This window comes from Eucyclogobius newberryi, unplaced genomic scaffold (assembly GCF_026437365.1).
Source record: "Eucyclogobius newberryi isolate DKJ021-1_F unplaced genomic scaffold, fEucNew1.0.hap1 SCAF_1, whole genome shotgun sequence".
NCBI classification, from domain to species: Eukaryota; Metazoa; Chordata; class Actinopteri; order Gobiiformes; family Gobiidae; genus Eucyclogobius; species Eucyclogobius newberryi.
Window position 1 is genome coordinate 45,330,430 of NW_027315723.1, and position 16,124 is coordinate 45,346,553.

The following is a 16,124-nucleotide window of genomic DNA, read 5'->3' on the forward strand; positions in this document are numbered from 1 at the left end:
GTCAAGCATAGATGTGAATCTAGCCAGGACCCTCCTGTCCCCCACCTCCTGCACCGAGTCCAGAGCACAGCCCAGGACGGAGCTGGACTTCTTGATGACTTTATCCAGTCTCTTCCTCTCCCTCTCTGTGATGCTGCTGCTCCAGCAGGCCACACCTTACAGGAGGGATGATGCCACCACAGTCGTAGAATCCTGGTCTCAATCCTGGTTCTGTTTGACCTCCGTGCATTGCTTGACTCCAGTGACCACAACATTCGACTGCAGAGTTAAGAATGTGATGTAGGTGTGAAATAGCCTACTTTCATCTGGGTTAAAAAATCAGACACATCTCTAAAATTGATGCTGAAAAACGTGTGAATACATTTGCTACATCTAAATTAGATCTGTAACTTCCTGCTCACAGCGTGTCCTAAAAGCTCTATAAAAAGCTTTCAACTGGTTCAAAATGCATCAGCAAGATTACTAACAGGAACTAAAAGAAGAGAGCATATTACACCGGTGCTCGAGTCTCTTCACTGGCTCCCCGTCGAGTTTAGACTCAAATTTAAAATCCTCCTAATGACCTACAAAGCCATAAATGAAATGGCCCCATCCTTCCTCAAATATGCTTTAGTACCATATCATCCAAACAGAGCACTTCCCTCTCAAAATGCTGGACTTCTTTTGGTCCCAAGAGTCTCTAAAAGTACAGTAGGAGGTAGAACATTTAGCTACCAAGCTCCTGTGTTATGGAATCAGGCCGACACAGTCTCTTCATTTAAGACCAGGATTAAAATGTTCCTCTTTGAAATGGTCAGAACAGTTAGGAACAGAAATAAAAACCTAGTTGCAGTTTTACTGGGGGAAGCTTGAGCTCTATCCTCTGCTTCTGACTACTTTCCCTATAAACAACATTTTATATTTTATTTCAGCTGCAGTCCGTATTTTTCTCCTTCTTCCATGCCCCTCGAGGAGTGATACTGTTTCAGACCCTGCTGATGCTGACCTGTAGACCCGCTCCTCAGCTTTGAAATATATATATATATATATATATATATATATATATATATATATATATATATATATTTTTTTTTTTTTCACTGTAGCCCCTTGAGGCAACCGCTGCTGTGATTTTGGGCGTTTCCAAAATAAATTGAATTGAATTGAATACTCAACATCTGCCTGGTCTTGCTAGATAAGCCAGCCTCTCTCCTCTGAGTGGTTCTAGCCCCACAGTCTATCTGATATAGTGGATGGATTGAGAATGGATAATGTCCCAGCATTATAGGACATTATCCATTGGCCTTTTTCCTATGAACATTTTTTAATCTGTTTTCCACTGTTGCCCTTCAAGGCAACTGCTGTTGTGATTTCAAGCATTAAAAAAAATGGAACAAGAGCATTACTGTATAATAACTTTATTTCTTTATGACTCACTGTGGGTATGATAAACCATATATTTATACATAATCTGATAAATATCTCCACATAGACAACAGTAACACTAACATACAGTAGAGAAACTGACATAGACCTTGAACATAGGTAGAAAGAGAACCCTGAACACTGGGCCTTACCAGATGCCCCTCGAGCAACTAAAGGACTCTCCTAAACACATGTACTTTTAATCAACAATAACAGAAACAAAAACCAAAACCATCATGTGTAAGGTCATTCCACAGGCCTTTTAAACTATTGTACGCCTTAGCATTGTGTGATGAGTGTTACTGTTTCAACCAGGCTAAAAATATAGATGATAATGTTGAAGTAAATGATCTGGAAATGTGAGCTATACAATCATAATAATGAGTCTGCTGACAGTGTAAATACTTTAAAGGGGATATGTTATGCCAAATCTACTTTAAAATGCTTTTAACTTTGTTACAACAGTGTTTCCTCATCATTAGCTTCGTCAGAGTCGTATTGTGATTAATCCTGTATTGTTCTGCAACAGGGTGCTCCAAAAAATCCTGTTTTCTCCTGATCTCACGTTAAACAACAAACGGACTGGATTATTCAACTTTTTGCCTGTGATCTTTTTACAGCTCAAGCAAAGCTAAGTGTTAAGTAAATGTAAGCAACTTTGCTATCGGTTGATTTAAGAGTGGTTTATTCATAATCTCAGGTCAAAAGTGTGTTCAAACTACTCGTTTGCTTCCATTCAATCATGTTGTGTCCAGTTAAAGTCCGATCCGGGGAGAGACAAACTAAATATCCAGGATTTCTCAAAGAAAACAAAAATAACCCACAGTATGTTTTTGAAGAATAAACTACATCAAAATAAAACAATCTATTTTGCAAACTACAAGAGCTTTTAAAGTGTAGACGCGGCCTCACAGTGTGTTGGTGTGAATATGGCACATTTCTGTATTGTTAAATTCTGCCGTTTTGTAAGTTGCGGCAATAACTCAAAATAATATGATATTCTGAGTAGGCAGTTAAATTTGCTTTTTGGGCTCACAAACTGATCTCCCTCGCTGACTATACAGAAAGTGCTATTTTAAGGCATGGAATGAGCTAAGAGGCAAACGCCAACTACTGCATCATATACAATGTGATTTCAACTGAAGATGATCAGTTGGACTCCACGACAGGACATTGGAGATAACATTACAGTCTTTGGTCACAACTTAAAATATTCTCATGAGCAGCACAGAAAAAAATATACTAAAATTGAAGGACTAGGTAATAGGAACAAGGCTGCTTCTACCTGTTGGTAGACAAAAGCTATACATTTACAAATGTTAGCTAGTAAAGACATGAGGATAATTTATCTGACCTATTTATTATAAAGCGACAAATAAACCTGACATTATTTACCAGCGCAGTTAGAGGCCCCCAACCATTAGGACCGCAACGATGGATACAACCCTGTCAAACACAACTGTGCAACGCTCAATGTAGCGCCCCCTAAAGACAAGATTCATTATTAGACATCATGAGTTTGGAGTCTTTTAGAAAATAATACATTAAAAATTAAGGAGATTAAAGAGTGACTTTGTATCGTTCTTATAAATCTTTTTAGTTCCATTTCAGTTCATCCTTATTGCGAAAAATATTACTGAAGGCATATTTATAGTCTTCCTTTATAACATTTAAATGAATTATTGTCAGCAACCTTAACAAAATGTATTCGTCAAGAAAATTAACACTATCTGGAAATATTTTAGATAATAATCTAACAATTAGATAAATGGCTATCCCTGTAAGCAAATAATTTTAATTGAATCAGTTTTATATTTCTTTCAATATAGTTCTTATTCTAGTTAATGTTTACTTTAAAACAATATCTAAATATTATAGGTCTTAAAGGAAGATTTACATGCCAAACTTTACCATTCTATGCACATATTTAATATAAATTTCAATAAATATCAATCAATTGTTATTTTCATTTAAAAAAAAATACATGGTCTATACAAAATACCACATTATGAATAATGCACCTTAATTAACCATAATAGAGCATGAACAAAGACTTCATAACGAACAAAACGTTTATTAAGAATAATTCAGGTAGTACTAGAGTATTATTGATGTGGTTACTAAGCCTGAATCATTCTTGATTTGTTCATTGTGGATTAAGACTTTGTCCATCCTTTATTGAGGCTCATTAAAGTGTACTTATTATAAAGCATTGCTATTTGAACAATGTTAATGGTAGACTAGAAGGTAGATTATGGCTGAAAATACATTCCACCATCATAGTGTCAAGGATATAACTCCAAAACTGATTATGAAAATTATTTTTTAATGTGATAAAACATTTTCTCGTTTCCTCGATTGTCTTTCATCTTTATGCCAACGGCGTCTATGGTTCAAACGTGGGACTCATCCAGATCCAGATCCACAGGGGAGAAGGGAAGGGGCAGGCGTCTGGGGGAGCGTCTGGGTGAGGGGAGACATAGCAGCAGCGGGGCCAACAGGGGGTTCTCCATGCCACCTTCGTCCCCCAGGTGGCGCATGGTTTCGGCGTGGGGCAACAGGGCGACCGTGTCCTCCTCCTCCGCGAGACTCTCTCTGAGCCCGGGCACTCTGATGGGAGGCAGGGGCGGGGGCGGCGGTGGGCCGGGGGCGGGCGCTGCGCTCAGGACTGGGAGCGGGGGAGGAAGGGGGGAGGAGGTGCGGGATAGGGGGAGGGGCGAGCAGGTGCGAGATGGAGGGGTGGGCGTGGAGGGGCGAGACACTGAGGGAGGCGGGGACAGGCTGCTGCGAAGTCCCCACTGCTCTCGCTTCTCCTTACTGCTGATGCTGGGAGTGGCCTGTGCACACACAATCATAGACACCTTTTAAACGTAGTTAAATAGTAGTTTGGCATGTTTTTAATGCAACCATAAAAATGAACTAGCGCACAGCGGTAAACAGAGTCTGTGTCTCAAAGCTAACGTTAACTTTTGTTAAAGCTTAACAGAGTAACAGACTTCTTTCTTCAACAACTACTCAGCGCAAGTGGTCAATAAACATTAAGCTTTTGATCCGGTGAAATCACGCCTGAGAGAGAAAAGAACATGGAATATGCTCAGCTTCATCCTGATTTATCACATTTACGTGAATGGGAAGATTAGAAGGTTCACTTCAGCAGACGAGGCATTGGGTTTTGCCAACTCAATACAGGTCTGACATGCTCTCTGTTTTATTTTCCTTTATTTCAATGAAAGAGACCTGGAATGTCCATCTCTTGTACCTGTGTGGTGGCAGGCCCATGTAGGTCAGCCATGACTGTGGACGTTGAGGTGGGCACCTCCAGAGTGGGGGACTTAACAGAGGCCAGACTGGACCTGTGTGCCTCGACTGGGGGGTCCACTGCGCTGGGGGCTACTGCTGGTCCCTGGGTCTCTGTGAAGGTGACGGATCTCTTTTGATCTCCATGTGCTGTGGGGGGACACACCGATGCATATGTGTTTAAAATGGGAAGAAGGGAGACAGCTAGCATCACCATTATAAGCCACATTTCGACTGGTTCACTTTCGAGCGGATCAGTTTGGTCCAAAAGCATCTCCACTGACTAAAGTAAATTGTAGGGGCCCATTTAAGCGATCCAAAGAGGGCCGTGAGAAGTCCAGTGTAAACCTTCATTTTTCCAGTGATGGTAACTTTCTTTGTTGAACTGACTTAGCAAAACAAAGCTAGCGCATGTCAGCAACAGCTGTTTCCTGTTTATCAATGCGCGACACTCACATCTATACTCTAAAATATCATATTTCCAGTGCATAATGCATATAATTTTATCCAGACCCGTTGCACAGAGAGACATGGCGCAGAGCAGATAAGTATATATTTTGCCTGACGAAGGCCCAGTTGCCGAAACTTTGCCTCTTTTATTAATAAACTTATTTTGCAAGTAAGACAGTGTGTGGGATTTCTTTCCCTAGTAGAGCAGATGAGTGAAATCAAAAGCTGATGATAAACCGGAAGTAGTTTCTTGTTCTTGGTCTTGTTGTTCACTCTGGCTTTTGCCACGTCTCGTTTATGAGATGGGCATCATGATTTTTTAAAAAAAGTATGATTTACATTTTATTTATGAAGGAAACATGTTATGTTTGGGTGACCCAGAGTCAGACCCTGAATATGGAGATGCAGGCCATCGTTAGAAGAAGTGTTCCAAAGCGCTCTAAAGCAAACCGGTAAGGGGTACCAGGGCCAGTCGAAACGTGGCAATAGAGGCTAAAGGCAGAGTGGGAGGGGGGCAGGGGAGCAGGGGTCAGAGGGGAGCAAGACAGACATGCAGAGCTTCCTATGGGTCAGGTCAGGGTGCAGAGGGCAAGGTAAAGCTGGAGTCTCACCTTCATAGTCCAATAAAGTCTCTTTATTTTGAAACAAAGAGCAGGAGACAGAACAAAGGGAGAAGTCAGTCTGGTGCTCACATCGGAACAAAGATAGGAGTGTGAAAGGGGGGGTGTCATTCTCACAAAACATTCAGCTTCAGTAACTACAGTATATGTGTGAGCCTGAGGTGTTACCCAGAGGTTTGTTCTTGGGCTGGATGCTCCTGCGCGTTGTAGAGAGTCGCGCATTTGACCGTCCACGAGGCTCAGTCTTTGGAATGGACAGCAGAGGGCGACGTAACTGCAACAATCACATTCTGTATTTACTCTCAGGATAACGCAACATTTACTTTGTCAAGGGTGACTAAGGAAGCACAGTTAATACTGCTAATTCATTCATTTTCCCCACTTAAACAAACTTGGCCATAGACACACTAACAATTTAAACATGCAAATCTCGTGTGTAGAGGTAAATTTGGCTCTCGGAGAGACTTGAAGGGGCAGGATGCTTTTTTGTGTGTTTTCTTCTTTACAAAATTTAAGGAACATTCACAGTGTAATAGCCAGTAATAACACACAAACTGCTCTGTAACAGTGTGTAATAACACACAGCCTACTGTGTAACAGCCTGTAATAATGTGTAGCCTACTGTGTAACAGCGTGTACTAACACACAGCCTACTGTGTAACAGCCTGTAATAATGCGCAGCCTACTGTGTAACAGCCTGTACTACCACACAGCCTACTGTGTAACAGCCTGTAGTAACACACAGCCTACTGTGTAACAGCCTGTACTACCACACAGCCTACTGTGTAACAGCCTGTAATAACACACAGCCTACTGTGTAACAGCCTGTAATAATGTGCAGCCCACTGTGTAACAGCCTACTGTGTAACAGCCTGTAGTAACACACAGCCTACTGTGTAACAGCCTGTATACCACACAGCCTACTGTGTAACAGCCTGTACTACCACACAGCCTACTGTGTAACAGCCTGTAATAACACACAGCCTACTGTGTAACAGCCTGTAATAATGTGCAGCCTACTGTGTAACAGCCTGTAATAACACACAGCCTACTGTGTAACAGCCTGTAGTAACACACAGCCTACTGTCTAACAGCCTGTAATAACACACAGTCTACTGTGTAACAGCCTGTAATAACACACAGCCTACTGTGTAACAGCCTGTAATAATGTGCAGCCTACTGTGTAACAGCCTGTACTAACACACAGCCTACTGTGTAACAGCCTGTACTAACACACAGCCTACTGTGTAACAGCCTGTAATAATGCGCAGCCTACTGTGTAACAGCCTGTACTACCACACAGCCTACTGTGTAACAGCCTGTAATAATGTGCAGCCTACTGTGTAACAGCCTGTAGTAACACACAGCCTACTGTGTAACAGCCTGTACTACCACACAGCCTACTGTGTAACAGCCTGTAATAATGCGCAGCCTACTGCGTAACAGCCTGTACTAACACACAGCCTACTGTGTAACAGCCTGTAGTAACACACGGCCTACTGTGTAACAGCCTGTAATAATGCGCAGCCTACTACGTAACAGCCTGTACTAACACACAGCCTACTGTGTAACAGCCTGTAATAATGCGCAGCCTACTGTGTAACAGCCTGTACTACCACACAGCCTACTGTGTAACAGCCTGTAATAATGTGCAGCCTACTGTGTAACAGCCTGTAGTAACACACAGCCTACTGTGTAACAGCCTGTACTACCACACAGCCTACTGTGTAACAGCCTGTAATAATGCGCAGCCTACTGCGTAACAGCCTGTACTAACACACAGCCTACTGTGTAACAGCCTGTAGTAACACACGGCCTACTGTGTAACAGCCTGTAATAATGCGCAGCCTACTGCGTAACAGCCTGTACTAACACACAGCCTACTGTGTAACAGCCTGTAGTAACACACAGCCTACTGTGTAACAGCCTGTAATAACACACAGCCTACTGTGTAACAGCCTGTAATAATGTGCAGCCTACTGTGTAACAGCCTGTACTAACACACAGCCTACTGTGTAACAGCCTGTACTAACACACAGCCTACTGTGTAACAGCCTGTAATAATGCGCAGCCTACTGAGTAACAGCCTGTACTACCACACAGCCTACTGTGTAACAGCCTGTAATAATGTGCAGCCTACTGCGTAACAGCCTGTACTACCACACAGCCTACTGTGTAACAGCCTGTAATAATGCGCAGCCTACTGCGTAACAGCCTGTACTAACACACAGCCTACTGTGTAACAGCCTGTAGTAACACACAGCCTACTGTGTAACAGCCTGTAGTAACACACAGCCTACTGTGTAACAGCCTGTAATAATGTGCAGCTTACTGTTTAACAGCCTGTAGTAACATACAGCCTACTGTGTAACAGCCTGTAATAATGAGCAGCTTACTGTGTAACAGCCTGTAGTAACACACAGCCTACTGTGTAACAGCCTGTAATAATGTGCAAACTGTTGTGTAACAACCGGTAATAGGCAGCCTTCTATGTAACGGCCTGCTGTATTATGACAGGCCGTTACTTAAAGTAACATGCAACTTACTGTGTAACAGCATGTAATAACATGCAGCCTACAGTGTAATAGCCTGTAAGGGCATGCAACTTACTATGTAACCGCCAGTAATAACACGCAACGTACAGTGTAACAGCCTGGAATCACATGCAACCTGTTGTCTAACAGCCGGGAATAACAGAAGGCGACCATACAACGGCTTTTAATAACATGCAACTTACTGTGTTACAGCATGTAATAATGCAAAACCTACTGTATAACAGCCAGTAATGACAGGAAGTCTACTATGCAATAGCCTGTAATGACATGCAACCTGTTGTGTAACAGCCGGTAATAACAGGCAGTGTACTGTGTAACGACCTGTATTAACAAGCAACGTACTGCATAACAGCCAGTTATAACATGCAGCTTATTGTGTAACAGTCTGTGGCAACAGGTAAATAACTGTTGAATATCACTGTGCTGCGAAGATCGCCATAACAGCAGGTCAACAAATGAGATTTTGCAGTTTTAAGATACACTTTCTTGAGCCCAGAGGGAAATTTGTCCTCTGCATTTGACCCATCCTTCAGTAGTTAGCGCCACAGCACAGCGCCCAGAGACGCATCCCTTGGTGGTTTGGTATCAGCCTAAACACTCTTGATTATTCACAATTTGCACTGTCAGCTTGTGGATAGGCCAGGGCCTATCTCAAGAATCCCAGGCTCACAGAGCTACAGCACTAGCACTGATTCATGATTGATGAAGGTGCTGGGCTTTTGGTAGTGACCATTCAGATCAGAGAGAGGACAAAGCAGAGGTCTAAACACACTGGATTTCTACTTTTAAATTGCCAACGCAAATTAGACTCATTCTGCTTTCTGATTGGTTAATCATCTTTATTATAACATCAACAACTTATCCATCAAATCCAATGTTTTTGTAATCAAGAATAAATAAACAGTAAAAACTAAATTTGCTTGAGCATCTTTATCTTGTATATGGATGACACAAATAGGCCATGTTTATGGAATTTGAAAGACCAGTTCCATATACCCTCCACTTTAAAGTGGCTGTCTCTATTATTTGTATGTAAAAGTATAGTCAAAGTATAGTCTGTTTGTCCCCAGCACTGACATATTAAAAAACAGCTCTTAGGGTCAAAATGAGACCACTGTGTGCTGTATTTAGAACTCTTCATTCTCCGAGAAGCAGGTAATGCGCCGCTTGCATGTTGTTGCAGTTGATGTTAGTATTACCATGATCTTTGTTCTGGCCTGTGAAAGTAGCTGTAAGGAGTTTAAAATAAACTAATACGGATTTTCACATTTTTAAAACGCAGCAACTTTAAGCAATGTAAAATAAAGCGTAACCAGGAATAGTAATACAACTAAGAACATTTTAAAGGCCTAGAATTACCTGTCTGAGCCCTCTCTTTCTCCCCAATGGAGGTTGGATGAGCAGGTTCGGTTGGCCTGGTTCACTCTGCACACTGGCCACCCTGAGCAGTAGACCACACACAGAAGCATCAAAGTCAATGACATAATCCATACACTGTCACAGATTGGCCAAAACACTACGCTACTGTCCACTGACCCCACAGCACTGGCACCCAATGACAGCAGAACAGCTTCTAATCAACACACTACCACTAAAGACAACGGGATAATAGGTCCTGGTGTAGCAACACATATTGGACAAAAATAAATGTGTCAACTGTAATATGTATATTTTTAAATGAAAACATGTTATTAGTACTTGTCTTGTTGTAAATTGAATTTAGTTTCCTCTGGTTGCTACACTAAGCTCCTTTCTGCCCGTACAGATTGGTCTCCTGAATCGGACGCCCAATTTGATCAGCGAGAAGCCTGATTGACACAAAAACAGTATGAAACACAATGATGGAGGAGCAGACTGTAAAGACCCACATATAAACAACAAGTACAAAGTGGAGTAGCTTATGTCCATTTTTGGACAAATTATACAGTTGATGATAAAAACGTGAACAAATAATCTCAAAACTCTCTTTTTAAGAAATAAGTGCAAGCCTTTTGAATGGAGGAGTGGACGGGCCATTTTCCAAGGGTTAAATATGATGTATATACTGTAAACACAAAAAATGTACATGCTGCTGTCACATTCTTTCACTGAGAGAGAAAAATAATAATTACCCTGAAACTAACTCTATAGTTAAAATGTATTGAAATATTATAACTCCAAGAGGCTAGCACTTTTTTCTCAAAAGAAAAACAATATATAGATTATCAGTATCAAATTTCACGATTGTATCCTCAACTAAGCACAATTTGCACTACTTTGCTACAGCGACAGTATACGAGCAGGCTCATTGGTGGCAGTGCCGCAGCCCAGGCCTGGAGGGGCCCTAGGCATGTTGAGAGACGAGAAGGGCCCACCAGGAAGGAGACAGAGACAGGATTAACAGAGCAACACATGTGTACAGAGCAGACAGGACTGGAGACTGAAGGTGGATGTGGTGAGCGGTGAGCCAGCCTCCTCGATGGTGATGCCCCCCCAGCACCAACGGGACACACAGACACACCAAAAACACTGTACCTAGAGAGGTTACTGTCCTGCAGGAGGGCCTGGGACTCATCTAGCACATTGGGTTCACTGTGGAGAGGGGGGGAGGGGAGGAGGGGAAAGACGGGAGTTTAGGAGGAGTCCACAGCCATAATATGCCCAGCCCCTGGTGGTTATGGGGTCAAACTCCAGAGGGTTGGACTGGAGATTAGAGCTACTTGACATTGAATCCCTTTTAGTGTTAAATTAAATTCAATACATGGAAAACATCTAAAACTATGAGGTTAAAAAAAAAGGTTCATTGTTATGATTTACTTTTTCAAACATACCTGGAACTGTGTTTTATTTGAGCAGTTGCTTATAGGTTTTGTCCATCTCCTTCTCTAGAGCTCAAGAACAGTGAAGTGATGTCATTAGGTGGAAATCCAGGCAGTGTTCCTCTTTGCACATGTGTGATTACCAGACTTCTTTGGGTTATTTCAGCGCTCTAAGAGTTGAATTTTGAAGTTGGAAGAACTTTAGCCTACATAATTGAATCTGGTTTCATTCTACTCCTCTGTGCATCAGCAGAGGGAAAGTTCTTCAGTCCATTTTGTATGCTCATAATCAGGGCTCAATTACTTCATTTCCATGTTGAAAAAAATACTGTACAAAAATAAATCAAAAAAACAACTTGAGAGTTATTGTTTCACCTAGTACTGTAAGTTTAACTAAATTATCAAATTATTAATTTGTTCTAGACAGGAACATATAAAAACATGTAAATGGTACTGTATAGTACCTTTGAGAACAGTGAAAATGATGCCAAAACAAAGCAGTGGGCTCAGTGATAGGTTGTTGTGTCATAGTGCAAGACACTTTGCTTGCATGTATGAATCAGTGTGCATCAGGGCAGCTATGGCTACAGATTAAGCCAGAGTGTGACTGAGAAGTGGATAAAAATGCATACAAAAGAGATATGGTGGTTCTATACAGCATTACAATCAGGCCCAGTTTTAGCCCACTGATTTGAGTGGGCAAATAAACTTCCATATGCCCATTTTTCCCCATAATTGACTGCACAACCAGAACAGAACATTTGGAAATTTGTATTATTTAACATAAATGTTAAAAGATTAAACAATATTGCACTTACATGTGCACTTACATGTGCACTTACATGTGCACACAAACATGTGCGTTGTAAATTTAGGCTTACACAAGTGTAAGTGACGCAAATTTCGTATTAAAGTTCTATAGTTTTGGTTAAAACACAATTCTCTCACAGCGCGCACGTCCTCAGCTCCTCTCAGCTCCGCAGAGGGCAGGGCACGTCACCTGCCGCACTGAGACGCAGCTCGCAGTCGACCCCAGCGTCTGCGGTAAAACTCAGCTGTGGATTAAGAGTTTGAAAGAGCAGGTGGCAGGTGCCTATGTTTTCTGTCACAGATTTGTCACGGAACACATCCAAAATTTAGCTGAAGCCACTAGTCCCGGGACGAACGGAAAGCACTGCACGCAGGCAGCACTGTGAACGAGTCCTGTGAGCGTGCATGAACAGAAAGCGATTCAATGCGATAAAATTAACAAACAGGTTGTCCAGTATTTGTTGACCCTTTTCTATATGTCCGCCGGGAGGAACGCTGATGTGCCAGACCCAAAGCAGAGGCATTTTCAGGCAGCGTGAGGTGTGATGAGGAGCGGGCAGAGGTATTGGGCAGAGGTAGCGGGCAGAGGTAGCGGACAGAGGATGGTCTACCTCGCACCTGCACAGCTCTGCCTTCTCTCTGTGTCATGTAAGTGTAGGTCTCCCTCGATGTCATTTGTTTATCCCAAATCAGTCCTAGACGCCGCAGTTACACTTCACACTCCCTGATAAGCACCCTCATAATTGACTTCAAAATGATTTATAGCTCAATATTTAAGCAGCTTTGTGTGGCACTACATTCCACAGAACCAGAGGCCAGACCTGCGTGCAAATTATAAAAACTATTTCATGTTGTGCCGACACCCCTCACCCAGGCGCCAGAAGACACCTGCGCAGGGCTGTTCATCAAATCTGATGCGCATTGCAAGTTTTTCATTGGGTGGGCAAGACATACATCTGTCATCAGTCACCCTTGTCTATAGCTAGAACCAGCCCTGATAACAATACTACTCCAAAGGGTGGGAAAAAGCTTTGTTTTTAGACATTTTGCAGTTACTGTATGAACTGTTCTCATGAAAGCAGTTACCTGTGGCTGGGGAGCATGGTGGCACGGTGGGCTTCAGCCTGAGAGGCGGCGGAGCCTGTGACGTGGCTGGAGAAGCGACGCTGAGACATGGTCCTCGGGAGGAAGGCCTCATGCTCGCTCACCACACTGGGGATGCTTATGGAGTCATCTAAAGAGCAGTAACAGAACACAACATTAGTTGCCTACCTTTAATCCAACATTTGAACTCAAAATGACATGCTAATCAAAGTTTCCTACTCTCTTCGTCGTCCTCGTCAGTGCGGCTGAGCGTGTCCTGGGACGGCTGTCTGGAGGGTTGGCTGTCCTGCTCCCACACTGTCCCTGTGCCTGTGTTGGAGCGCGACATGGTGGCTAGGCTCAGGCGATACGCTGAGGTGGACGTGCCCACAGTACTGATGGAGGTCTTCCCCTGGTACGCTGGTATGAAAAAACTTTATTGTACATTCACTTAATAGAAATAAATAAATAAATACATTCAAAATATATATAGAATATAATTATACAATTTGAAGTGAAAACAAAGGTAGGGCTATTAACATCTAATTTCATATGTTTAACTTGATTTGGTTAATTATAATTTATATATGCCCTATTAATATCTTATTCTGCTGCTGCTGATGGAAATCAGCCCATGGTTACAATCTGGCGTGTTTGCAGCATGTATGTTCATTTACATGCAACTTCCCACCCAAATAAATAAATAAACGAAGAAACACCTTCCTAGTAACTTTATTACTTATTTTCCCTCATTATTAGTATAATGTTAGGACATTTCTTTACATAAAATTAATATGTAAAATAGTAAATCTAAATTTCTTTGGTACCAGCCCCAACAGCCTTAGGGATCATCTCAAAATGGGTTGAAGCTGAAAAGACGTAATTTTTTTCGTCTCTCTCTGGACCCCGTCCCCCCCTCAAAAGACGAAATACGAAAATGTTAACGCGTTGATAAAACGATAGTAGCTTGATAGACCCTGCTCACCTCTAGTGAACATCTCTGAACATCCTTTGGTATGTTTATCAGTAGAAGTTATGAATTCTCCAAATAATGTCACCTGTCGCACATGTTTGTTTACTCAATCCACATGGTCCACAGCGCACCGTGGTCAGCGCGGGGAGCGGGGCGGGTGCTCCCTTGCGCTGGCCACGGCGCGGGGAGTGGGGCGGGTGCTCCCTCGCACAGGCCACTGCGCGCCGTGATCACTGCGCGCCGTGATCACAACGCGCCGTGATCACAACGCACCGGTGCGCGCACGGACCGCGGTGCGCGCACGGGCCGGTCGTGCTCCCCCGTACGCACTCCCCGTGTTCCGCGCCGCACCCGCCGCCTAATGTTGGCCTAATGCTCGTTGCTGAGAGAGTTTTTTTGCATTTCAAAACAATTACTGCCACAACGATGTATTGAAGCTTCAAAGCAACAAAAAGACGAAATGTAGGTTCAACCCCCCCCCCAAGACGAAAAATATTACGTCTTTTCAGCTTCAACCCATTTTGAGATGATCCCTTATTACCATTAGGTAATCATAATTCAAGTACAAAATATCCTAACGTCTTACTATTGAGCAGTTAACATGATAGTTAATGTCAAATTAGAAGCAGAATAAGGTTATGCAGAATAAGGCGTTAATAAGGGACAAATAAATAATATTCTAAAATAATAATAATAATAATGCCCTGCGACGAGTTGGCCACTGTCCAGGGTGTTCCCCGCCCAAGGCCCAAAGTCACTGGGATGGGCTCCAGTCACCCGCGACCCCGAAAGGGAACAAGTGGAAGAAAATAAATGAATGAAGGAATGAATAATCTCCAGTGTATGTATGCTGGTGTTTGAAGGAGAGTGTTGTGACAACAGATGGAAAGTAGCCCATGGCTACAATCCAACGTGCTTACATTTATAACGTACATACATACATACATACATACATACATATAATGTACTGTCCTGACCAAATAAACAAATGATAATAACAAGTTTGCAAATTAGCCGCTAGCTAGTTGTTTATAACAACTAACAAGTGTTACCAAAAAAAGTAAGAGACTGTGACAGTGAAATAAAAGTCTAACCGGATCCACTATGCACGGCCTCTTTCAGGATTTTGAGTTCGTTGTTGAATTCAGCAAACAGGGAGCTTTTACAGAGTGGCCGGGGGATGAACCGCCGCTCCAACTGGTCAGCGATGTGATGGCGAGCTGTGATCTCCTCTTGGGAATCTGCCGGCTGGGTTAACAACTGAAAAACAGAAAAAAAGAATAAAAGCTATTCTTACACGTATGTTTCTTGTGTTTTGTTGTTTGTTTTTTGGTGACAATTGTCAAAATGGACTATTTGTATTGTGATTCACCTTGCACTGTATGAAGGGCCTAAGGAGCACAAAGATGGGGATGCGAGTGCGAACAATGAAGTCGATAAAGTCCCAGAAGGCAAGACCGCCCACTTTCCTCAGGGCCATCTCTTTGACCTGCAGACTAAGGCGGTACCACTGGTTTCCCAAGGAGCGCTCAAAACACACCAGCACCACCTTCAAGGCTACAACACAGATACAAATATAAACTTTGTTAGACTTTCACACAGCCAAGTCAGGATAATGAACAAAGTATTTTCCTAACACGCAATAGTCCTTCACTTAGGAGGGACCTGTCAATCCCTCCTACTTTGTATATAAATGCAGAAGAACTCTAGAATCAGACCATAAAGTGCATCAAACCACCATACAATTTTGGGACGGTCCAATTGCTGCAGTTTATTTGTAGCACATGTCCTTCAAATGTATGAGATACTATATGCTCTGAATATTTTGTACATTCAGCACAAAATAAGTCTTTTTTTCTCTTATTAAGAGTTTAGTGCTCATTATACCTCAGATCTACAGAGTTGAGGGCTTCACATGCTTCACTCCTCTGTGTTATTTTTTGTCTTTCTTTTTTCATAAACAGGCAAACAGGCCATGCTTTTTATGTGTTTCTCTGTTTGGTTAATCCACCTGTCAAACTATCAGAAATTAGGTATATACAGTACAACACAATAATATATTGGTAATGTGAGATTTGTCATTAAATGTATCAAAGAATTCAAATAAAAAAATCAGTTCACTGTTTTTGTTATT

At 42.3% G+C, this 16,124-nt stretch overlaps 1 protein-coding gene across 20 annotated transcripts in view; it reads right to left on the reverse strand.

The window, feature by feature from the left end:
- Positions 1-3,554: 3,554 nt before the first annotated feature.
- The window catches only part of unc80 (unc-80 homolog (C. elegans)), a 126,438-nt gene continuing 113,868 nt past the window's right edge, over positions 3,555-16,124 (reverse strand). For 12 of the 20 annotated variants that reach the window (XM_072447046.1, XM_072447057.1, XM_072447007.1 and 9 more), the window contains 10 exons: positions 15,363-15,547; positions 15,085-15,250; positions 13,258-13,437; positions 13,021-13,168; positions 10,841-10,897; positions 9,686-9,767; positions 5,940-6,045; positions 5,763-5,783; positions 4,664-4,851; positions 3,555-4,241 (listed from right to left, as the gene is read on the reverse strand). In XM_072447046.1, the coding sequence (XP_072303147.1) occupies positions 3,798-4,241; positions 4,664-4,851; positions 5,763-5,783; positions 5,940-6,045; positions 9,686-9,767; positions 10,841-10,897; positions 13,021-13,168; positions 13,258-13,437; positions 15,085-15,250; positions 15,363-15,547 (1,577 nt within the window). In that variant the 3' untranslated portion in view covers positions 3,555-3,797. The remainder of the gene's footprint in view (positions 4,242-4,663; positions 4,852-5,762; positions 5,784-5,939; positions 6,046-9,685; positions 9,768-10,840; positions 10,898-13,020; positions 13,169-13,257; positions 13,438-15,084; positions 15,251-15,362; positions 15,548-16,124) is intronic. The other 8 variants (XM_072447016.1, XM_072447087.1, XM_072447047.1 and 5 more) reach the window with 3 other exon arrangements.